The sequence below is a fragment of the Antennarius striatus genome, chromosome 19, assembly GCF_040054535.1.
Source record: "Antennarius striatus isolate MH-2024 chromosome 19, ASM4005453v1, whole genome shotgun sequence".
Lineage (NCBI taxonomy): Eukaryota > Metazoa > Chordata > Actinopteri > Lophiiformes > Antennariidae > Antennarius > Antennarius striatus.
The window spans coordinates 15,100,305-15,125,892 of record NC_090794.1 but is presented as its reverse complement, the minus strand read 5'-3'; the positions used below and the strand labels follow the sequence as shown (position 1 = coordinate 15,125,892).

Genomic DNA, 25,588 nt, shown 5'->3' with positions numbered 1-25,588 from the left:
GTCACCACTTCATTCAGGAAGTAAACACAGAGACAAGGTGATGCAGAGCATCACAGACATTGTTACGCTTTGGTCATTGCAGCCCCAGTCCAAATCTGGTTTGATGACCACCATCCATTTCTCTGCAATACGTCCCACCATACTGAGAATTTCTGAAGCCCACAGAGGAGTTTTTTCTGACATGGCGGTGGAAGGCACATGACTGGCAGTCCTTTGTGTGCAGGTTATGGAACAGAACTGATTAAACTGATGTGTGTGTGAATCTGGGATGGACGAGACACTCGAGACGCTTCTTCCCTCGATGTCTGACAAAGGAAGACATCACCTGTGATGTGGACAAGGCCTTTGGTCACTCCCAGCTGTGCAGCAAGATGCTGACTCGTTATTTTTCTTGTCTCTCTTTTTTTCTAAATGTTCTAAAAAAATTTCCAGAATTTTGTTTTTCAGTTTACTAATCTTTATAGACATCTCGTGTTCAATATAAATATGTGTCTACCTACAGTTTGACCTAATTTCCATTATGCCCTACAGTGTTGCGCAAAAGATCTGGTCATATGAATGAATTGTGTGCCACTAGATGTTTGATTTTGATAATGCTATACATGGATTTGGTTGCAGTGCTTCATTTTGCAGAAAATATGACATACAGTATTTCATTTGTGTGTGTTTTATAAATTGTGCTAAAAATTTTGATAAAACAAGAGTTGTTGGCAAAATTGTGTTTAAGCAATTGGAAAAAATTGTAAACATGAATCACCTCTGGCTCTGGCGGTACTTTCTGCCCTCCAGGAAAACAGCCACGCCTCGAAATTATTAGCTACCAATTGGTGGTTCTGTTATCAACTGCAGTTACTCATTGATGGCAGTTCCCTATTTCCAATGAAGCAATAGAGCTGTTTGACTTCTGCAGGAGACGGAAAAGAGTAAAGAATACTGATGAATAGAGGTATAGATAGAGGTATAGATAGAGGTATAGATAGAGGTATAGATAGAGGTATAGATAGAGGTATAGATAGATAGATAGATAGATAGATAGATAGATAGATAGATAGATAGATAGATAGATAGATAGATAGATAGATAGATAGATAGATAGATAGATAGATAGATAGATAGATAGATAGATAGATAGATAGATAGATAGATAGATAGATAGATAGATAGAGACAGAATTTTAATTTTACGGATTTAATTATTTTGTTTTCTTATGCTGAATAAATGAAATCTATTAGAAAAATTAGGTCTTGTTAAAAAAAAGTACTGTTTATTACATCTGATACCCTCCTAACACACACACACACACACACACACACACACACACACACACACACACGCACACACACACACACACACACACACACACACACACACACACACACACACACACACACACACACACACACACACACACACACACACACACACACACACACACACACACACACACACACGTGTAAAATCACATTATTCACTGTCCATGGGAAGTGGCTGCACAATGAGCAGGCCTGGCGTGTTTATGTCCACGGTGTTGATGACATGTATGAATGTGTCCCCAGGACACTTCCGACCACAGGCGCGTCAGGCGTCCAGCCTCATACATCATGTTTGTCGTGGAACCACAACACAGATTAATGTTGTAGCTCATGCACTAAGTCTCAACAACAATTCAACACAAGGTGGACGTAAAGCAGGGATTTTTTTTTTTTAAATCGCATTTTGACTGGAACTTTTATTTCTGGATGTCTTCGTGTCAGTTTTTACAAAGTTAAAAAAGGCTTCATTTAACCAGATTGTGTTGGTTAAATATGAAATTAATGCGGGTCAGATTAGTCAAACCCCTCATGATCCTTCTTATTGTTTAAAACCGAATGCAACACACGCTGCAGGATTTTATCAGATCGCAAGAGGTTTTCGTTTTCTGCTTCAAATTTAACTTAAAAAAAAATAGTTCAATTTAGAAATAAGTACTTCACTAAAAGCACTACTGTCATTAAGGAAAAATGATTTTTCTCCGATAATTATCTATTAATCTGTTTGCAAGAAGGCCGAGAACGACTGGCGTGGCGGTTTGAGAACGTTTCAATTTGCGGATGGTCACGGATTAGAATTCATCATCTCAGATTCATCATCAGATTAACGAAAAAAAATTGTTACCAATTTAATGTTCGGTCTAGAAAGCTTTACGAATTTATATGCACAAAACCTAATTAGTCAAATCACCAACTAGTAAAAGTTATATTATTATCAAAAGTATTTTATTTAGTCCTTCAAATCATTAGAAATTATTTATGACAGATATATGCGTTAATTCACTTTGAAGGAACTGCTCGAACCCAAGAACTCAGACAATGTAACATTAAAATAATAATAATAATAAAAATGATAATGATAATGATAATAATGATGATTATAATAATAATAATAATAATAATAATAATGATAATAATAATAATAATAATAATAATAATAATAATAATAATAATAATAATAATAATAATTATAATAATAATAATAATAACAACAAAATATCTTTTAAAATTTCTGTTTGTCGTTAGACTAAAAATTAGACTTTAGATTGTCCTATCTTTAAATGATAAAAGACTAGCTGTAAAAAATAATTTATTCAGTAAAAATTACTTATTCAGTAAGAAAGGATTTATTCAGTACTTTTTTTTTAATTGTTCGATTTCATTCAACAATTTATTTGGTGTCGTCCTTTTAGTTTAGAGAAGAGAGAGAGAGAGAGAGAGAGAGAGAGAGAGAGAGAGAGAGAGAGAGAGAGAGAGAGGGAGAGAGAGAGAGAGAGAGAGAGAGAGAGAGAGAGAGAGAGAGAGAGAGAGAGAGAGAGAGAGAGAGAGAGAGAGAGAGAGAGAGAGGGAGAGAGGGAGAGAGGGAGAGAGAGAGAGAGAGAGAGAGAGAGAGAGAGAGAGAGAGAGAGAGAGAGAGAGAGAGAGAGAGAGAGAGGGAGAGAGAGAGAGAGAGAGAGAGAGAGAGATGATAACAGCTGGATCTTGATCACATGTCAAGCATAATCTCTCACTCCTCCTCTCTTTCGTGTATGCTCTTTCAGTTTAGTCCTGATTATTTCAAAAGTTGTTTTCTTTGACTTCTGATTCACCTAAAGACCACCGAGCTTTACGGATTTTAATTAAACCGTGATCCTCATCCCGTCCTCTGTCACCCTCTGTCCACGCGGATGTCCAGCTCCAGGGAGAGGATATGTATCAGGGCATAATGACTACCAGCCACGGACCCCCCTCCTACGAGCCGGGATTCCTCCACAATACCTCGGCGGGCGCCTCCCCGGTGTACGTGCCCACCACCCGGGTTGTCACCCCCATGATCCCCACGCTGCCTTACCTGCAGACTCCCGGCGCGTCGCAGCAGAGCGGCGGCGCGTCGAGCCACTCGGCGTGGGCGCAGCCCGGTGCCGACGCGGTGCCCTCGTACACTCACTCCCCCGTGTCCTCGCGTTTCGCCTTCTCCACCAGCCCGCCTCTGTCCTCCGGGGTGTCCACGGCGAGGGACACGGCCACGGCCTACACCAGCCCGCTCAACATCTCTGCCAATGGGAGGGAGCACTACGGCGCACGGAGCCTCAGCGGTTCGTATCACAGTCCGTACGCCACCTACATGAGCCCGAACATGGGCGGAACGTGGCCGACGTCTCCCTTTGAAAGCCCGGTGCTCCACGGTCTGCAGTCCGGCGCTCCTCCATGCACTCCACGGCACCAGAATATCGGTGAGGAGCAGGAACTCATTTCATAACTTTAAAATACATTCAATTACATTCACAAGCCTTGTTTAAAAGTCCTAATTTATTCTATGCCTGGAGAAGTATTTAATGAGACAACTTGACTTATTAATAACTCATTAAATACTATCAACACTAACAACAACGTCAGTTTAAGTGTAGCCGGACGCGCGTGATTTTATGTAATTTCATTTTTATTTATTCTGAAATAAACACAACTAAAAAAAATCTTGCTAAATTTACAGCACATGAGGATAATAATAACAATAATAATAATAATAATAATAATAATAATAATAATAATAATAATAATAATAATAATAATAATAATAATAATAATAATAATAACAATAATAAATCCATCCCAGTAAGTCTTTGCTAAAAGAGTAAAGGATGATTGACACCTCTGAAAATTCTTTGTAACTTAATTTAAGTTAACACAGTTTTTAATTTTGTTTCTTTTCAAATAAAATCTGATTAGTCTGTCTTGCTGCTTTTTACTCTAAAATACTGTCAGTTTGTGCCACACGGAGTGATTTAATGTTACAGTTAGACTAACAGTTTGGCGGTATTATTTTTGTTCCTTGTTTTTTTTTAGAGGTTGCATTTTGTCCATAAGTGAAAACTTGCCCATTAGGTTTTTAAAACATTTTATTTCAGAAAAAAACATAAATCTTTATATCTTACCTTTCACAAATAAAATAAAACAATAGGTCAGAATGAATATAAATACTATTAAAATAAAAAAAAACATGAACAAACACATGGTTACCTGAATGTTTTGGTGTATTCTAATCAATCAAACAGGGATTGTAATAATAACTTATCTGCTTCTGAATTGATACAGATCATAGTGACTATAGTGATTATAGGGCTCCAGATAAGGTCATATTTGATTTGACTTGAATTGTGTTTGAGGTCTCATATCTTAATCAGCAACTCAATGGAAGCGTCTCCTCTCCTTCAGAGAACGTTCTAGTTCTGTAGCGTTCAAGCTTCAGCCTCTGTCACGGCTGGCGGAATATGGACCCAAATACAGGACACCAAAAGTGAATCTTCCTGCAGGCTCCTGCAGCAGTGAGTCCAGTCTGGAGCTGCAGGCTGACCTCTGGACTATAACAGTATGGATCCTGCTTAGCTTGTCAGTTTTCTTAATGACTTCTCATAGTCATCATGGCCAATCAGAGATGTGTTTATTCCTGCTTTTCTTCCATTGTCTATGTTTTCCGCAGCGCTGTCGGCTACTCAGTTTTGTTTTCTTTGGTTCTTTGAAATGCAACATGTTCCCATATCATTGTTCATAAAGAACCTTATCTTAAGGCTAGATTATACATATCTGTCATTAATAATATGAACTATCGTTAATTACTGCTGAATTACTTGTGTGTGTGTGTGTGTGTGTGTGTGTGTGTGTGTGTGTGTGTCTGTGTTTGTGTGTGTGTGTGTGTGTGTGTGTAATTTCCCCCCTATGAATAAGTATGTGACAGACACTTAGAAAAGTGTGTGAGAAGATAAATTAATATGTCTTATGTCTTCATCCACAAAGCAAAATTCATCTTTGATCAGATCAGCTGTGCAGGAAGCAATTCCAGCCTGACCCACACTGATCTCTTCTTCAGATGGCAGTGACATTTAAACCACTGTAAGATGTTCACTCACCGATGGAGGACAACCATCAACAAGTTTCGTCTCTTTGTTTCACCATCACAACAAATTAAAGCCTGATTAGTTGTTGTTCAACGGGTGGAGGCTCGATTTAAAGACAGAAAAATAATTCACACTATTGTCCTCTAATCACCACATAAAATATTATTGGACAATTCAGAAAAACTTGATTTTCCTCGTCTTCCTATCTGTCTTTAAAACGTAATGAAATCATTTTTTAATGCAGGTCTTATTACTCTTTGTTAAGAAAAGAGTGACCCCTTGTTCAAACAAACAGCTCACAACGTCTTTATGTGCTATTATATAATGTGTAAGTTATGTTTTACTTGTCACAATCAGCCTTGATCTTATCATCTTTTCTTCAGTTTTATCTTTATTTCCAACATCAATTTGATTACTATGACTACATATTGTGCTCCGCGGCGCACTGGCGCATGCCTGGAGTGTCCCCCGCCTCACACCCTATGCCAGCTTGGATAGGCTCCAGCTCCCTGTGACTCACTGGCGCGGATAAAGCGGAGGAAAATGAATGAATGAATGAATATAGTTTACTTTATGGTTGTAATGTAAAAAATGTATAAAATGTAAAAAAAATATAAAGACATAATGTTTATATTATCATTCTGTTAAGACTCTGGCAATCCTGCAAAACATGAAACTGTCTCCCTTACAGGCAAGCAGCCTCTGCCTGTTGCATAAAAAAGTCTCAGCAATTAATTAGTAATTTAGTATCCATATTTTTGTTTGAAGATTTAGACAGTTAGTCTGAAATTTGAGAAATTGCAGTAAAAAAATGCAAACACTAAAATGGGCTTATTACTAAACAGCAAGAGCTCTGAAGAAAAAATGAGTAGATACAACCAAAAACTCCAGTACTGAATTAAAAGAATGCAGGACTATGTACCCAGAAAATGATCCAAGTAAAACAAAGTTAATGAACTTGTGTTAATACAGTTTTCTAATAAATTTAGTGAAATAAAAATTATATTATTTCTTTCGTAAATGTGGAGAAGACTGAATGGAGAAGTTAAACAAGATTTCCTGAAATACCATAAAATGGTATGAAACAAGACATATATGTGTGAAATAACATCATCATTATACTGTATATTGTAGTTAATTTTAAATGTTGCTGCTGTTCCTCTCAACAATCTCGCACACACACACACACACACACACACACACACACACACACACACACACACACACACACACACACACACACACACACACACACACACACACACACACACACACACATATATATATACATACAGTATATATACAGTATATACATACTGTATATCTCTCGGTAGATTGGATGTTGGTGTATTTTTTCACCTTTGTTCCCTAATGGCGTTGGTGTTGGTGTTTTTAAACTACGCTCTGATAAAGACACTAACATTTATGCAGCAGAAAGGAATAAACCTCCGCTGAGATTGTCGCTCTGATATTTTCTGTGTGTATCGTCTTGTCTTACTGTCTTGTGTTGGCTACAAATGCCACCCGGCTCAAGGTTAGTTTGCTGTGCTGCCTTTATTTTGCTCTCAGCCTTGGAGGAGGCCTGCATGCATATCAGTTTGTCCAGTTACACTGAACAGATGGAAGTCAGATTTACACTATCAGAGGAACAATAATCACACTGTGGAGTTCAAAGTTAACGGCAATATGAGCTTCTTTAACGAACCTGTGTCTTCCACATCTCTTCCAGCTTCAACTACAGCCTCATGCATCTGATGGGGATAGAGTATATAACATGTTCGGTTTCTATCTCTGCTGAATGAATAAAATAGACAAAGCAAATTTATTTCCAGTCCACAGTCTGTCCCCCCTGAGTGGCTGTGGAGATGCTCTGTTATACAGTACATCAGATCAGAGAGAGGAGATTGATTTTTCTGAGAGAGCAGAAAGGCAGTGATAGACGCAGAGTCTTTATTTGAATATGATGGAGCTCTATTCCGTCTCTATTTCCAGTGGGCTATTTATCTCATGGTGAGCAGGGAGATAAGGAGGGATTCCAGGCTGCTTGTGTGGGTCTGAACCCTGCACCTCCTGCTGGTGCAGGAAGGCCCGTAAAGCTGACTGTCACAATTCCTGGCAGGAAACTGTTTCTTTAACAGTGGAAATAAAATGGGATTATAGTCTTCTTTGAATCACAGAAATAATCTCTGAAAAATTGCCAGTGAATGGATTGACTTTAAATTGATAAGAGTGAATTGTGTGAATGGTTGTCTTCCTTTGTGATGAATCTGTAACCAGGTGCACCCTACCTCTCGTCCACTGTGGGCTGGTATAGGCTCCAGGCCCTCACAACCCTGCACTGGATAAGCAATTATAAGAAAGCGATACAAAATGGATAGTTACTCTTAAATGAAAATGTAATTTGCATGCTAAAAAATTTACCTTTTGTTCTCTACTGAATAGAATGTTTATTACAGGTTTTGCTATTTCTTGTTTAAAAAGACAGACATGTTCAGGTGGAAACTAAGGTATAGTGGATAAAATCCCATTTATTTCTCACCTCCTGGGTAGGAATAATAGTCTTTTGGCTAATACAAAAGTTAGAACATTATATTTTTATTATCAGACTTATTTTGTTTTGAAAACAGAGAAGGATGTTTATCCTTAAGTTTCAGCAGAGGAACAAATTAACTTCTAAATGCATATGTATGTTTGCCGGGTTGGTGTCAGCATCCATCTCCACACCCCAGCAGAGATTTTAACCCTCTCTGTAAAGTTTGCCCCCATCTGGAACACCAAATATCTGTGTGTTACCATAAATACTCGGTCAGTTAATGGTGATCCAGACCCTCTGAGTTGTAATGGGGGTAATAGTACAAAGCAGCATACGATAGAAATACTTAAGTACAATTCCTTAAATCTGTTCCAGTGACCCCCATGACCCACAACGATGCTGGTTCAAGGACACATCACCATTGCCAAGGTGTTAATTCCTCAGGATGAGTGAGAATGTACACAAATGTGTTTCTAGTTTTACATAGAAACTTTATCCATTCCTTGTATGTCAGAAAATAAAAACAGAGTCAGGAATCACATTACTGTAAGAAATCTTTTGACTCATCTCCTCTTTTATCTGTAATCTTTCTTCAGACCTGTTTGATGATTTCGCTGAGGGGAGAGAGTGTGTGAACTGTGGGGCAATGTCCACACCCCTCTGGAGGCGGGATGGTACTGGCCACTACCTGTGTAACGCCTGTGGACTGTACCACAAGATGAACGGCATCAACAGACCTCTGATAAAACCCCAAAGACGGCTGGTGGGTGACATCATCGTCACATGTGTAGTAAAAGTGCTCCACCTGCAGGAGGGAGGTCTCTTCTGGAAGTAACATCTTTTTTTTCATCTGTTACACCTTTTCTATGCTGCAGTCTGCTTCAAGGAGGGTGGGCTTGTCCTGCACCAACTGTCACACCACTACCACCACCCTGTGGCGACGAAATGCAGAGGGAGAACCAGTCTGCAATGCCTGTGGGCTATACATGAAACTCCATGGGGTAAGAGAAGAACTATTTCTGATGATGCTAAAATCTAACCACCTTTTCACATTCCAGAACAAACACCAGGTTTTCAATCAAGGCCCATCTTCAATAAAGTCTTTTGATAGTAATTTACAATGTAAGTCGAGTACAGTAAATAAAAAAACTCTGCACAAAATTATGTTCCTCTCTCTTTAATGGAACTTTAATTAGCCAAACACTTACGTAGAGAAACAGAAGGACAGAAACCATTTCTATTCACACAATCTACTTGATTGTGAGGTGTTACAAAACAATGAGTGTCTGGAGTATAACATCTAAAAAGTACAATATTTGCTTTACAGTACTATCCACCCATCATTTGTCCACATCTTTTTCCTTGTTTTTCCTGACCAGCCTTTAAGTGTTTGCCCTGTCACACTTCAGAATGCTGGTTGACCAAAGGTTGTTGCTTTGTCTTGGTGTGTTGACAGGTACCACGACCTCTGGCTATGAAGAAAGAGGGGATTCAGACTCGCAAACGCAAACCCAAGAACCTCAATAAGTCCCAAACTGGTGAGCTTCACTGTGAGTAGTGACTGTTTCTATTTGGTCTTATTATTGAGATAAAGCAGTCATTACCTGAGCCTACCTCACAAACAACGTGTACATACTGCACAAACACGTTTAATGACTTCAGAATGGTTCCTTACAGCGGCCCCTGGTGGTGAGGGGACTCCAGTCACACCAAACACTCCCCGCATCTCCACCAGCACAGAGGAGCCTCGCCAGATCAAGATGGAGCCGGACACTCACAGCTTGTACACACACCATAGCCCACACACACAGGTCGGACACGTTTACAGGTTTCAGATTGATTGAATGTGTTAGTACCGAATGTATTGCTGGCTTTGGTTATTAAAAAACAGAGACAGAAGCTGACATTGGTTAAAACTTTCAAATAGAAAAGTCTGAAAAATAAATAGAAAGGAAAGGAAAAGGTAAACATGCCCCTCTGCGAATTCACTGTAAATCCTTTTTTCTTCCCTTTCTCTCTAGATTTCATCTTTGCCAGCCTACATGGCACCTCAAAGTGGGGTCATTCCTCTTAAAATGTCCCCTGGGGGCCACGGTGGATCTGCTGTCTCCAAATCTGAACCCTGGAACAATTTAATTCTGACTTAGAAGACCCCTAGCTCAGCATCTCAAACCAACCTAACTATTTTGATTAAACTGTGCTGAGAGACAACAACTTCCAGACAGCAGCCTGATGATTTGGACTTGGTTGTTCCCGCAACCCTCACACAGAACAAAAAATCCATCAAGACATCACTCTGGGACAAGCACGTGAGAGAGAATGGATATCTACTGAAGGACTACAGAGATACTGCTTGGTCTTTAACCCTCAGAGGGGTTCTTTGGACAATCACTACAGACCAACACTGTGATAAAACACAAGTCTTGATGTGGAAGTGCAGAAACCTTAAGAGATAAACACTGTAACAAATCTCACACACAGTAGTCACGCTCAGACTATTTTTTTTAAATACATCTGTCTTTATTTTGACATGATTGTGGATATTTTCATATAAGAGTTGGATACAAATGAACACATCACGGATCACAACAGCAAACAACATCAAAAGTAGCACCATGGAGGAGATGGGGCTAGAGAGTCAGGTCACATTAACTATCTTCACACACGTGTGGTTTCCTCTTGTACGCTAACACAACATTTTTGGTGCTAAGTCATTAAAACTTTTATTTCCAAAAAAACCAAAAGCTATGTCTCTACAGAACAAAGAAGTTGGTCACTGTCTGTGTAAAGACTTCAGTGTTTTAGTTGTTGGGTAGACGTTTAATACTGTTGACAGGCAAGTGTTGTCTCTGTGTTAAACAGTGTCTGGTAGGACAACTCGTTCTCAGCCCACTTTCTCGATACCTCAGCAAATAAAATCAGAATCTATAATGGTAGCCTTATTTGTGACACCCAGGAGTGTGACGTAAAGGTGCTTTGTCTCATCACATACAATTCTCTTAACTGCCTGAGACGTCCATCACACCTCAACACCACAGATATGGCCTAGATCTCCTCCCCAGCACAGCATCACTGGAGAGGCTCTCTTGTGTCTGCATGATTGGTCCAATTTTTTAAAATAAACCACCTAGCCATCAAGCAAGCAGCATGAGTGGATGGAGGAGATGTCACGTAGCGCCCTCTGCTGACAGATGTGCAGAAGTGCATCGCAAGAACACGAAAGCTAATATTTATTATTGGAGGCACAACCCAAACCGTCCAACTCTACTCTTTTAGCTGATTATTGTTCGATAAACTTACTATGTGAAGACTGTATAGTTTAAATGTTTTCTGTGGTAGTCAGCACAAGGGTTGTGTGTGAATGTGGGATAGCAGTATGTGTAATTACCAAAATAACCGATATATGAGCATATGTGTAAAAACTCCACTCCAGTATAATTGTAAAGCACCAGATGTGATGTATCATAAATAAAGATATAGTGACAGGTGGTTGTTTCTCAGTGTGCTGACACACGCCTGCTCCTCTGTGTGCAACTGTAGCTCTACTGAGGAAACTAATAAAGACAAAGCATTCTGACAATGCAAATGATATACATGATGAACAGCTTTGGTCTCATTCTTCCGCTTTACATATATTTCAAATATTTGTGAATACTATTTAGTCTTTACTAGATTGGTTTGACTTCTTCCAAAAATTGCAACCTCCCAATGTTCAAATATTGTTTTGTGACCTTAATGACTTCTTTGATAAAAAGCTGGATGGTGGATTTATTGAAGTCTTCAGTCAGCCTCTCCCTGATGGCTTCCGCATATTTGTCCTGCACCATCTCCTTCCAGGATTGTTCAAATGTCAGCTTTATTTGATCACTGATGGCATCAGATATCAGTGAACTGAATGTGTAACAGGTCACAAACTCCTGTCCCTTTTCCAAAGATTCCTCAAAATTCCCACTTGTTCCTGAAAGCAGTGTTTGTGCAGCTTCCATCATGTTGTTCACCTCCTTGGTGTTTTCTGGTGAAATACTTTGGATGCTTTTGAAATAACCCTTCCAATCCTGGCCCTGTATGATGTTCGACAAAGAGAAGTCCTCTGACCTCAGGAGGTGTTTAACAGCAGAAAACAGTGTTTCACACACAGGAGTCAGATTGGTGCTGTTTTCAGTGGCTTTAATGTAGCTATCGTGGTCATCCGTCTGATTTATACACACCACTTGATTGTAGTTAATATCCCTAAACAGAGTTTCTTTATTTCCCTTGAAGCCCCAGCATTTCACAAAACCAATATGAGTCTTCACTCCATACTTGGTCCACCACTCCTCAGCCTTTTGCAGCAGGCTGAGCATACATGGCTCAGTGTTCCTTGACAAACACGGACTGTTTGTGGTGAAAACATAAACCTTCCAGTCTTCTGAGATGGTGTCTGACTCTAGAAGCTCCTGGGTTTGTTTGATAATGATATCCTCACTGTGTTTTCCATTCTTGTAATTTGGATAATAAGGTCCATACATGACAACCTCCTCTTGCTTCTCAATGACGGCCCATGAATGCTGTTTATCTTCTGCACCACATTCTTCAGTGATGTCACGGTGAAACTCCAGAAATTTCTTGTTGATCGAGTTGTCCAGGAAAATATCATCGCTGGCTTGTTTGAACTTGAAATGATTCAATACTTTGTTTACAGAGTCTTGTGTGGAAGCCCAGGGCAAAATCTGCTCAGAGAAGAGCTTTGCGTCTGTTGGGCGTTTAGTTTTTCTTTCAAGACATGCTTCAGGTTGACGGGAGTGAAGGCAGCCTGCCCTGTAACACAAACGGATGTCAGTATAAATCACATAAGTTAAGATTAATATGGCAGACAGTGCAGATGAAGACGCATCTCAACTGTGCATACACAGAAAGTAAACTTAACATTAGTAACACCCTTAAACCTGTCTGTCTGTCAGACATGAATCTACAGATGCAGCAAATGAGATTAGTTTAACACAAAGATTAACATTTATGATTATTCTTTACGTCGATTCACACCCTGTCTTTGTTTTTTTGACTGCTTCCATCACTTTATAAATGCATAACGTGACACAAAGACTTCAACAAAGATGAGAAACAGAAACTGAAAACTGCCTTCTGACTAAGCTCACCGTGCATGTTATCTTTCCTTTGTTCAATATGTACAAATACTAAAGCAAATCTAATCACTTAAAAACAAAGATTGTTTAGACTGCAAGACAAAAGGAGGCAAGACAGTTGAGAAATTCACACTTCATATGTGTAAACAGAGATACTGTAATTAGATTTTTTCAGAACTGTGGCAGCATGTTCTCCGCTTCAGCACTTTGTGCTAAGCTAAGCAAAAAGGCTGATGTAATGATATTTATTAGAAGTAAAAGATAAAGTCTCACATAATGAAACTGAAGTGATTTATTTAATGTGGTCAAAAATGGTCAACCAATGTAGCCGCAAGAGGGCACTAGCCAGTGTCTTATTGTACCGGTCCCAAGCCTGGATACCTATAGTTAAAAATGGTCAACCACATAAAACAGGCTGATCATAAATGTGGTTTATTTATACAACAACTGTGACATACAAATTTATTGTATCACTTTGAGTGAATTAATTTTACCGCAAAAAGTGAAAATAAGGTCTGAAACTAAATATAAATGTGCTGTACAATATTTTCTTTCTGTTATGTCAGAGCCAGATCCCCAGGCTTAGAAAACACTGTTTATACAGCTGACAGGATATTATCGCTGACAAACGTTCAGACGTGTGTGATTAAATAGGAAGAACTCTTGTGAAACTTTATCATGCAGCATAAATCATGAAGTGTGATATAATGAAACAGCACTTTGACTATTGCAGCATGAGTCACAACAACAGGGACCGACAGAGATGATCACCTGAAATGCCTTCTGGAACAGTCTTAACCCTAGAGAACCCACACCTATTTATCCTTTCAGGAAACTTATGTGGGTTATACCACAGATCAAGTGGACCATACAGAACACATTTCTGAAGTTTTTTTCAGAACAATAAGAGTTACTTTTACTATTATTTTATTATTATTGTATTACTATTTTGGAGAGATCACTTTCTGTCACAGACACATGACTGTCACATAGTCATGGTACCAAGATGTTGAGTATACGTCGCCTAGGGACTTAACGAGTTAAAATCAGAAATAAAGCTTTATAACAAAGAGACAGACATTCAAAGCGCGTGTGACCTGGTGTCACCGTGGGTCTTCTCGGGTTAAATCAACTTCACAGCGGGTTACGAGTTTAGTTTCAGCACGTTGGAGCATTCGTTCAGTCAGTCATCAGTCAACACTCACCTCCGTCTGGGTCTGGAAGGCTCATTTCTGTCCAGCAGAGTTTTCAGACTCATCCCACATTTCTTTTTGAATAGTGGAGGTTCTGCATGAGACCTACTGACCAGACGACGCTTACATCTCAACCTGAACAGTTTGTAATATGTATGATTAGTGGGAATGTTGCTGAAGGGTGTAAAGACCATAGAAACCCTAATGGGACTATTTCAACATGAAAAGTGTCAAGTAAAATAAAAACAATTTAAGATGCTTCTTAAAGTTTAAATTTTAAATGACTTCACTCACATGGGAAGCTCCAGCCAGACTCCTGAATCCAGTTGAGGAAACATTCCATTAAATTGCATATCTGCTTCTCTCTTTTGGTTTCACTCAGAGTATTTTCTCGCTGGTAACAGACATTTAACAATGACATCCGGTGGCTTAAGTTCTCATTTTGCTCAGGAAGGTGTTGGATTATATGTGTCTGTCAACACTGAGCTCCTCCTCTTGGTTTTGAAAATACTACCAAACCTGTTCCTGCACCTCCGGAGTAGAGTGTTACTTCTCATAGCAAAACTATTGTGTGTGTTTTAATCACAAAGTGAAACAGGATGAAGAAAAAGGAAACTGTATTCACAATTAATTTATGGCCCAAAGTGATTGATACAGAACACAGATACGGGACATAAATATAGTGTTGAAGAGTGGTGAGATGGTATTCCATTGAAACAAACTTTATTAAGGACAGGGTTTGCGCCTAACAAGAGAGGGAGGGAGAACCAAGATCGGGATGGGTGTCTTCACATAAATCGTCCAGTGACACTGCATCCGCTCCAGAAGGGGATAATGAAAAACCACCAACAGGGGTTGAACAGCCACCATCAGCCCTCAGCACCTGACAACACAGACAAGAGGTAATAAAGCATGCCCAAGAACTTAACAAAGCTGAGGTGGATTAAATAAAAGATAGCACTCAGAGAAAACGTAAAATACAGGTTTAAAATATTTGGTGCATGGTCGCGACCACACAGCAAATATTCGGGGGTCAGCAATTGGAGCAGTTGGATCAGCCACTCCGGACAGCAATCTAGTCTACTCCCAAATGTACTGTATAGCCAAAACAGGACAAACCAAACTGAACAAAATTACAAATTCTAAAATAATTAAAAAGGGAGAGTGAGAATAAGTCAGAACACAGAGGAAGAGAGAACCAGAACAGAGAGCTGTTAAAAGAGAGCCAGAGATGTGTCTGAGATGACTGGTCCACCTGCCTGTTGGTGACAATCTGCTGGTGAACTGCAAATGTAGATTTAAAGTTTTCAGCATTCTGTCTCTTTTTCTTTAAGCAGAGCATCACAGCTTTCTAAACTCTTCCTCAGCAGCAATCTGGCGGCTGATGACTTCTTCCTGTCCTCTTCCATCTCTTTGAGCCTAGACATCATGACCCTCTCATTCTTCAACCACCTCTCTTCTTTCTTCTTCAGCAGAGTTTTTAGCTTTGTTTTACTGAAGGAGAATTTTTTGTCCATCCTTCCCCTTGATTTGATTGGCCCTCAAATGTGTCTGGGCCTCCACTAAGGTGGTGATGCAGTGCGTAGTGCTGTTGCCACATGGGAAGAAAGTTCGGGGTTAGAATACTGTCTGTATGAAGTTTGTATGTTCTCTCCGTGTCTGTGTGGGTTCTCTCCCGCTTCCTCCCACCTCCAAAAACATGCAGCTTAGGTGAATTTATCCATTCCAAAATGCCTGTAGGTGTGAGTGTGGGTGCGAATGGTTTTTGTGTGGCTCCACAATACACTTGCTGTCTGGAGTGTCTCCCCGCTCATTGCTTGTCGTCTGCTGTAATATGCTTCGGCAACCCCTGAGATCCGCAAAACAGAAGAAAATGAATGACTCGCACCGACACATGAGAGAGGGTACTCTAAGCTTGTGTGCCTGTATCTGCTACCTGTATTACTCCTGGACCACATAAAATTTTTATGTTTAAACATCCACTTATAAATACCGCTAGAAAGATTGAACACAAATGCTTCCAAAAATGAAATCATATTCTGCAGATTAAAGGCTGCGAGTATTAAAATTTTGCATCTGAAAATGGTAAATGAGCAGCAGAAAGAAAGTTTGAAGTGAGTGAGAAAATTGTGAGAGACTTGGCGAAAAGTAGAGGATATTCTGACTTCAATGAAGAAACTACAACAACAAAAAACTATTTGTGGGTGAAAAGGTAGATGACCAAAGCTAGAGGAAGCAGTTCTCACGTGGTTGCTTGAACAAGTTCTCGAGTGGTTGCTTGCTGCTGGGAGAGGCTTGTCAACGATGCAGTCATGTATCTGTGCCCAGGTAGTTGCCAAGGCGATGAATATTAATAATTTTGCGGGACCATCGTGGTGTTACCATTGTAATGGGCAAGCCTCCATTATTTGGCCTTTTATAACAGTTTGAGGGACTCCTCAGATAATAGGGTTAGGGTGCCAGGGGTAATCTGGGAGAGAGAGAGCTGGGGGTAGTGATAACAGAGGACATGTGGGAGGACATCTGGGATAATGCAAAGAAAATCACAGTCTATGACTGGATGAAAGCAAAATACTGCATAGAGTGCATGTTGCTCCAAACTGCTTCTGAAGATATAGAAAGGGTTTCACTTAATTCTGCCTCAAATATAAAACAGATTGGTGATCTTACCCACTGTCCCTGGTCTTGTGTTCAAATACAGAAGTTTTGGACTGATGTTTTATTTGAAATTCAGAAAGTTTTGATAATGGAGCTTGATCGTGATCCAGTCTTTTTTTTTTTTTTTAATTTTATATACTGGTTTGATCCCCGAAGGGAAATTAAGAACGCACACTCTAGCTACTGATTACAAACGCATGCATACATATATATATTTGTGAGTACAGGCCCCTGTATCACACACACACACAGGGGGGCCTGTAGGCATGCAGGGGAGGTAGAGTGGCAGGCAGCTCCTTCTTGGTGCGCCTCAAATGAGCAATTTGTAAAGGGGACGGCACCTTGCTCAAGGGTGCCTCGGCAGTGCTCCAGAGATGAGCTGACACCTCCCACTGTCAGCTCACCTCCGGGTATTTTTGGGGGGGCGGGAGCGGGAATCGAACCGCCGATCTTAAATCATAGGACGACCCGCTCTACCGCCCGCTTTACCACTGAGCCACTGCCTCAGTCTCTCTCTCTTCCTGGGTCTTCCTGGGAGCCGTGTGATGGATATCTATCAGAACAAACTGTATAATATTCTAATATTTTGTGCCAGGAAAATTATTCTCCCCCATTGGATTTTAGATAAAGACCCTTGGTTGTGGGATGGCACAGGACAATAATGGAATATATATGGACTTCCTGACCTGTCTCTCACATTCAAAGACCAATAGAATACGAAGACCATTTTTGGACTAGATCAATATCTGTTACGTTCTCAGTTATCCAGGTCATGGTTATCCAAAGCTGTTGGATGTTGGATGCAGAGCAAAGCAGTTTCCGGTTTGAGTCCCACCCTGTGTGGAGTTTGTATGTTCTTCCCATGTCTGTGTGTGTTCTCCCTGGGTTCTCTGGCTTCCTTCCACTTCCAAAAACATGCTTTTCAGGTGATTTGGTCACACCAAATTGCCTGTAGGTGTGAGTGTGTGTGTGTGAGGGGTTGTCTGTTTACGTGTATCTCTGTGGTGCACAGGTGAATGCCCGGAGTGTACCCTGCCTCATGCCCCAAGAGGAAGAAGCAGGTATAGAAAATGGATGAATGAATGATCAAAGGCTGAATCCAATCAAATAGTTGTAGCTTGATGGCACTCAATTCTCTCAAATTGTAATTAAAATATTACTGTTGTGTTGTACCAGCTGGTAATAGTACAATCTCAAATTGCAGGTGTTAAACTGTCAATGACTGAGTTTTGAACTGCCAGGCGGGAGGCCTAGAGGAAGACCAAAGAGGAGATTTATGGATTTAGTGAAATAGGACATGAATGTAGTTGGTGTGAGAGAAGAGGATGCAGAAGACAGGGTCAGATGGAGGCAACTCATTCGCTGTGGCGATCGCTGAAGTGAAAAGCCAAAAGGAGAAGAAGAAGAAGAGACTGTCAGTGACAGTCCTTTGATAAATTAAAATGAGTTTAATTATTTAATTTATTTACTTATTAAAATCATTCTGACCATGGAACTTATGGGGCCAAGTCTACATTATTACCGGAGATTATATGTTTGATTGTTTGTGCAACCCTTAAAAAATAGCACATCAAATTGTTTTCTCGTGGTTATTTAGATCTGTTATGGTTGAGATGAACCCACATTGACAAAAAGCTTGTGAACACATGAGAAGGAACTGTAACAATGTACAGTGTAAAAGCAGACCAGCAAGTTAGACAGGATCTGGGTGTTACTCATTTCTGGCAAAGTGCTTAATCTATGCATCAAGGGCGTGGCTGTTTAAGATCTTAACAGGATATTAACTTGGATTAAGGTTTTGAAATGTATTTTGGTTTTTAGCCATGGCAATAGGGTTGTCATTTTGTTGTTCAGTACTTCACTTTGCTAAAGACAGAAACACATTAACAACTACTGCCTGCTCGGACATTTTATCATGGCATTCGTGGTTTTCAGAGAATGACTCACATGGGCAACTAACATGGGCAACCCCATAATTTAATCTATATACATTCATCGGTTCACATTTGTGCTGTTAGTGACCCAACCATCCACAGAATCTGCATTAATGACACGAACATAAGGATTTGTTTTGATAACATCATAATGGAGATATCAGAGGGACATCAGACATTAGAAAGCGCATGTTAGAGGTTTTGGAGATAAAGTCAGATAGGCCAGATTGAGATTGAAGGATTTTTCTTCTCTAAAAACTCTGGTTCTTCATTATCCTTCGTTGTGTTCATTAATCTTGGGTAGTGAGAATGTTGATCACGAAAAAAGACAGGAAACAGATCAAAAGTTCTTCAAAGTTTTATTACAGAAATTTCTGGGCACAGAAGTCTGACAGGTGAACAATCCAAGTTTAAGTGCAAAGAATCATAATACACACACTCTCCCCTTTCCAATCCCAGTCATAGCAAACAAAGAGAGGGCAATATGATCTCCTAGGCTCCAGCATCTATATTCTGCAGGCACATTGCTTCCCCATTTTGGATCATGGGGGGGAAATGTATGTGATATAAATTTTTGGACATCATGGCGATAACGCCTATGATGTTGGTGAGCCACAGAGGGGTGATGGACAATCACAGTATGATCTGATACCCATATGGGCGCACACAACCCTTTCCAATGCGAGGGCAAAGTATTATAGGCATGTCTTCCACACGACCACATGATGTCCGGTAAAGGTGTTAGGGCACATCGCACATCCCATGGTAGCAAGGAGAAAACCTGGTTACAATATTGATAGTCAAGTCTGCCAACAGGTGTATGACCCATTGTGCTGTTTAAACACACCGAATGATTCGTCCTCTGAAGATGCACACGATAACCAATGGACGTGCCTGTCACGTTATATGCCAGGGGATGAATCGAGCAGGTATTGAAAGACTGTAAAGCATTATTTAATCTTTCAAAGATATTGGTAGCAGAAGCACAGGGTCCCATAAGTGACTGCTGCACTGCACACCGGGCTGCAGCAGGAGTCATGCGGAATCCATATAAAGGGGGCTGGCGGGAGGAGTGTGGCATAAGGGAACATACATAACAATTCGATCACTTTAAGGACTTAGTTACGCCATATGCATAGCGGTACCAAATGTTGTGATCAAAGTAATGTCTGTCATGTTGTGATGACCAAACGTCAACATCAACTACCTCATTATGCAGGTAGCGCTTTTTGGGCAATGCCTTACGTGGTTCAGAGAGAAAACCTACAAACCAATACAAGAATAATACTACCAAAATACATCCAACAGTTGGTTTAATTATAGTCCCCATTTTACTGATGATATGGCCAATCATTAGTTTGTGCTGCAAGGGAGAAAATGAGAGTTAAGGAGTAATCTGGAATAGGCTGTGTGTCCCAACTTCCGGGTAGAATTATGCCTGGGGTTCTTATGGGTGTATAATGAATAGTAGACTCAGGGCCGGGCAATGATTCTACACGAACAGTCCAACTTACGCTTTGTCCATCAAGTACTCTGAAGTACTCTGTAATATGTAGTTCAAACATATAATCGAGCTTTCTTGCTTACAGATGAGACGGAGGTCTTGTACCTTTTCCTCTGGGTTGAATTGGTTGAGAACGAAGCTAGAGGTCGCTGCTCCGTGACCGCTGGGGTCTCTTCAGGATCTTAGGCAGACTACCCGATCCCAGGTTGAGTCACGGGAGTTATTCTTACCCTTGTGTTCTCAACCTATCACACGCTGTCCTCAGTCGGAGCCGATGCTCAAACACACGATATCCTCAGTTGGGACCGTTGTCCTGATTGGTAGTCACCACTTTTTGTTCTTTTGACTTTGGTGAAGAAAGTGCAGATCCTGTGGCAGATCTTGCAGGTCTGGTAGATGTCAGGTGAAACCAGGTGTCCCCCTTTCCTAGCAAACGGACTGCAGTTCCCGTTCGCTCAGTGACTTGGTAGGGACCCGTCCACCTTGGTTCAGACCATTTTTGGTTGATTACTCTCAGGCATACACATTCACACACATTCATACTTTCTGGAGCTTTTGGTTGAGGTTCTGTTAGATGGGAAAAATTGATTGTTAGTTGATGTAACCCAGGTGGTCCTTGCATGCCTGGTTTTGCTTCCAAAGGTGCTGTGGGAGCCGGAAAAGGTGCGTTAGTATGACATTCAAATGGAGTCCAGCCTGTGGAAGAGTTCAAAGACATTCTGATGTTCATTAGTGCCAATGGTAATGCTGCAACCAATTCAATGAGGAGGAAGCTAGCGCTTTGGTTAACTTCTCCTTGATGTTTCTGTTCATTCTTTCAACCTTTCCTTGAGACTGAGGATGATACACAGAACCAAAGTGATGCTTCAAACCCAGCATACTTTCAACATCCTGAAGGTGTTTGTTTTTGAAATGAGTTCCATTGTCTGATCGAACTTTACTAGGAAACCCATGAGTTGGAATATAATGATTCACAAGATGTTTCACAACAGTAGCAGCTGTTTCTGCTCTGCAGGGATAAGCTTCTGGCCACCCTGAAAATGAGTCCACTATCACCAACAGATAGCGGTAGCCTGACACTGATTTAATCATGTCAGTGAAATCAATTGAAATCACCTGACCAGGGGCGTTCACATCCGGATCGTGAACCCCCTGTGGTGGTTTCGTTGTAGGCATACTGTTATACCTACTGCAAACACTGTGGTCCTGCGGTTCACTTTTCACAATTGTTCTCATGAACTGATGCCACCAGGAACTGAGTCGTCTCAATGTTTCATCAGTCCCTACATGGCATGGTCCATGGGCTTCTGCGATTAAATGTTTCAATTGTTTTTGCGGCAGGATTGGTTTACCTTCTTTTCTCCATATTCCTGTCTCATCCTTCATGCCCCCTTTCGACTTCCACATACTCCTTTCTTCTGGACTTGCCTGCTTCTGCCATTCTCGAACAACTTCTGCTGTAATCTGTCGTTCGTCATTCTCAGCTTCACTGAGAGTTGGAGTTGGAGTGCCGGCTGGTACCCTGCGACACGTTTAGCAAGCACGGTCTGCAGCATCAATTCCTGCTGCAATGCAATCATTCGATTTTGAATGTGCTTTACATTTGATGATAGCAACAGCGGTTGGTAACATTGTATTTATTTTAAATGCATAATGTCCTCAAAATGTTTGATTGGACTACATGATGCAGTCTGGAAATCATTTCTTTGTCATTCACTTAAAGCTACATGTATCGTGACATATGCATATGCCGAATCTGTGTAAATGTTGACTGTTTTACCTTGTGAGATCGCAAGTGCCCCTGCTACCGCCTTGATTTCTGCTCTTTGTGCCGATTGAGGACCTGGGATTCGTTCAACCCGTATCTGTTGGATTACCGCAAAACCTGATTGTAGTCCGTCAGATCCTTTGAAACAGCACCCATCTGTAAAAAGTGTCAAGTCTGGGTTTGTTAGTGGTTATTCATACAAATCTGGTCTTAAGGTATTTTCTTCTAACACCTTCTGAACACACTGACGTGGTTCTTTGTCAAACATTTCTTCTGCCATGTTAACTCCTTTGTGGTTGAAAATAATGTGTGGTTGAGTAAGCGCAACCTCAATTTTTCTTTGTCTTCCTGCAGTCATTGTGAAATTTGGCTTGAGACGTACTGAACCACACTGTGGGATGATCGTAGTCAACGGATGATGCAGAACGATCTGGGCAGTTTTCTGCACTAATCTGGCCAGAGCTGATGTAAAAGATGTCCACAGCGGGTGAGATTTTTCATAGCTGTCGAGTGGTGTTGAAACGTACAAGCACACATTTCTTACACCTCCTTCCCCTTTCTGATAAAATACAGCAGAAACACTGCTGGACTTTTCAGCAACATCAAGATAGAATATGGAGGCGTAGTCTGGGACAGCCAATGACGCAGCAGAAGACAATTGTTGTTTCAATGCAATGAACGCTTCTCCTGCCACCGGGGTCCACTCGAGGGTATTAGACAGATTTCGCATCACTTTTTCATTAACCATTTGTCGCAGTGGTCGTGTGAATTCAGCAAAATCAGGGACATAATGTCGAGAGCAGTTGCAAAGACCAAGAAAAGCCAACATTTGTTTGACATTAAGAGGCTTTGATGAATGGAGAATGTCCTCTTTGTGAGACGGGGACATGCCTGTTCCCTTCCTAGACAGACAGACAGACAGGTTCAACAAACAGACAAGTTCAACAAATACTTATCTAAGCATGATGAGAGCTCTGGAGACGATGAAAAAGTCCTCCAGTGTGTTGTTGCAGAATATTCTGGGTACTGTGATGGAAACTGTCCATCACTACAACATTTGTCAAACCACTCAATCAGATCTTTTTGACATTTCACGCAATTTTTCTCGGGCAGCCCTTCAACAGCAACACTGGCAGCTAATTTAACTTGCTCTTTTAACAAAACACCATCTGGGTGATCTGGAATGTTTCTCATATCAAACCATTCCTTCTCACAATCAAATTCTCCTTCCATGATTTTCTCACAGAAGACAAACACAACGTGAAACCCTGTTACACCGTAATGACTGGTCCTTTAAGAACACAAACAAAGATCTCCCTCTTCTGTCTGTGTGTTCTGAAGGGAGGGCTGTAAAGGGGGGGGTTTGCTCAAGAGGAGGATCTCTTTTCTGTACTTAGATATATTTTAGACAAGTCCAGTCTGTGTCTACTGACTCCTCCCTCTGCAGTCTGTTTCCTAATTTTAACTTCCAGTCACTACTTGACCCTCATAGTGTGCAGATCTCTCCACACAAACTAACTCTACGCACTTTCTCCTTCACTACTCGCACCAACCTTCAAACCTCTGCTCTGACAAATCACACCAGCCTTAACGGCTCAACATAGCGTGAATCTAAACTTTGTTATTGCCTTAACACACTTTAAACACACTTTCAATACACCTTTCATGCACTTTTTACTATTCCATCTACAACACATACGATGTAATATCAGTCAAACACAGTCAATCACAGACTTTTTGTTTTTTCAACACACACATTCACATCTGAGCTCAACAGTCATACACTCAATTACACAGCATCACTTATGACATCCAAGCAACACTTTTCCACACTCATAAAATAAGAACAAAAACAAAACAACTCTTTTTTTTTTATACCAAGCTTATATATTCAGATTATTTGATTTGTATGCATATACTTTCAATGGGCTTATCAGTCACACATTGTGTGCAGAAGAGGGCTTCAATTTAGATTAGATTCAACTTAGATTCATGCACATGAGGTGATTATTACACTTGGCTGCAGCCTTTTTCAGTGTTATTTTACAAATTGTCTTTTATATTGCTCTATGTACTTATATTACACTTATATTTTACTTGATTTTCTTATGCATTTATTTATTTATTTATTTTACCAGCCGAATATCAGCTACTGTCCAAGTCAAACCAAGCATGCAATTCTCCTTGACTTTTCTCGTGTGACTGCAGCCTGAAATGCCAATTTAACTTGGTCTTTTAGTAAAATGCCAGCTGGAATGTCAGAAACGACTGCAGATATACAGTATGCTCCCAGAGTATAGTTCCTAGAACTCGGAGGTCCCAGACCTCAGACTAGTCACAGTGTTTCTTGGACAGGGGAGGACAACGTCTTGTCTCACTACAAGACAGCCACGAGCCTCACACTTCCTCAACGCAAAAATTTCTTTATTTCTCAGCGCGCAAATTTAAACGAGGAATTCTAGTCCTACAGATTCCTTACCAAATAGTAAAGAACGGACAACCTCTTAGGCCAAATAGTCACAGTACACCTACTGGACACTCTAGACGTCAACACTATTATTTATAGTGCACTTTCAAGTCCTTTTATTTCCACAAGAAATCATACAATGACTCTCAATTGCCAGAAAGTTTTAGAGACAGTACCGGTCTCTGGGATTTTCAACCTTTTTGTGGCAAGACACCGCCTACACAGGGCACTTTTAAACCCTTTTTGACTGGTTCGCCAACCAGACAAGGCTTTTCAACCCTTTAGGAGGAACCCCGTTCCTTCAGGGACTCTAAACCAGGACCAATAACACAGGCCTTTCAGAAAAATATTTCCAGTCACAGTCACAATTTAGCTTATCCAAAAATATGAGTTCAAATCAGAAAAAAATTGACGGACCTTAGGTTCAATATCAGTTGACAGACAGAAGATCAATTTAGAGGAGAAATAGCCCTCTTACCTTTTCAATTGGTGGCGCCTGATGTTTCAGTCTGTCAAACCAACACCTCAGCCCAAGATCACGTCGGGGTCACAAAATGAAGGATTTTTCTTCTCTAAAAACTCTGGTTCTTCATTATCCTTCGTTGTGTTCATTAATCTTGGGTAGTGAGAATGTTCATCACAAAAAAGACTGGAAACAGATGAAAAGTTCTTCGAAGTTTTATTACAGAAATTTCTGGGCACAGAAGTCTGACAGGTGAACAATCCAAGCTTAAGTGCAAAGAATCATAATACACACACAATATTTATATCCATTCTAGTAGGTGTCAACTAAACATGGGGTGATCTGACTCTCATCCTATCAGAAGGTAACAACGCAAGGTGTTTTTCATATTCTCACTTTGTGACGATTGTTTCATGTTCTGTGGAGGCCCACTCTACTATCTAGCAGCTGCAAGATTATCTCAAGGGCATGCTGGCTGCACAGCATAATTCTTCAGTCAGAGGTCACATTTAGGGAGGTTGTAATTTATCGTGTTATCTGCAAG

The 25,588-nt window shown here is 40.5% G+C and overlaps 1 protein-coding gene across 2 annotated transcripts; it reads left to right on the top strand.

The window, feature by feature from the left end:
- The first annotated feature begins 3,059 nt into the window (after positions 1 to 3,059).
- gata4 (GATA binding protein 4) lies at positions 3,060 to 11,532 on the top strand. Of its 2 annotated transcripts, none has more exons than XM_068342538.1 (6): positions 3,060 to 3,742; positions 8,531 to 8,697; positions 8,810 to 8,935; positions 9,391 to 9,472; positions 9,612 to 9,745; positions 9,956 to 11,532. In XM_068342538.1, the coding sequence occupies exons 1-6, from the start codon at positions 3,220 to 3,222 to the stop codon at positions 10,079 to 10,081; spliced, it is 1,158 nt and encodes a 385-aa protein (XP_068198639.1). In that variant the 5' UTR covers positions 3,060 to 3,219; the 3' UTR covers positions 10,082 to 11,532. The 2 variants fall into 2 exon arrangements, with proteins under 2 accessions (XP_068198639.1, XP_068198638.1); XM_068342537.1 differs by having other exon boundaries at positions 9,391 to 9,484; positions 9,956 to 11,531.
- The last annotated feature ends 14,056 nt before the right edge of the window (positions 11,533 to 25,588 follow it).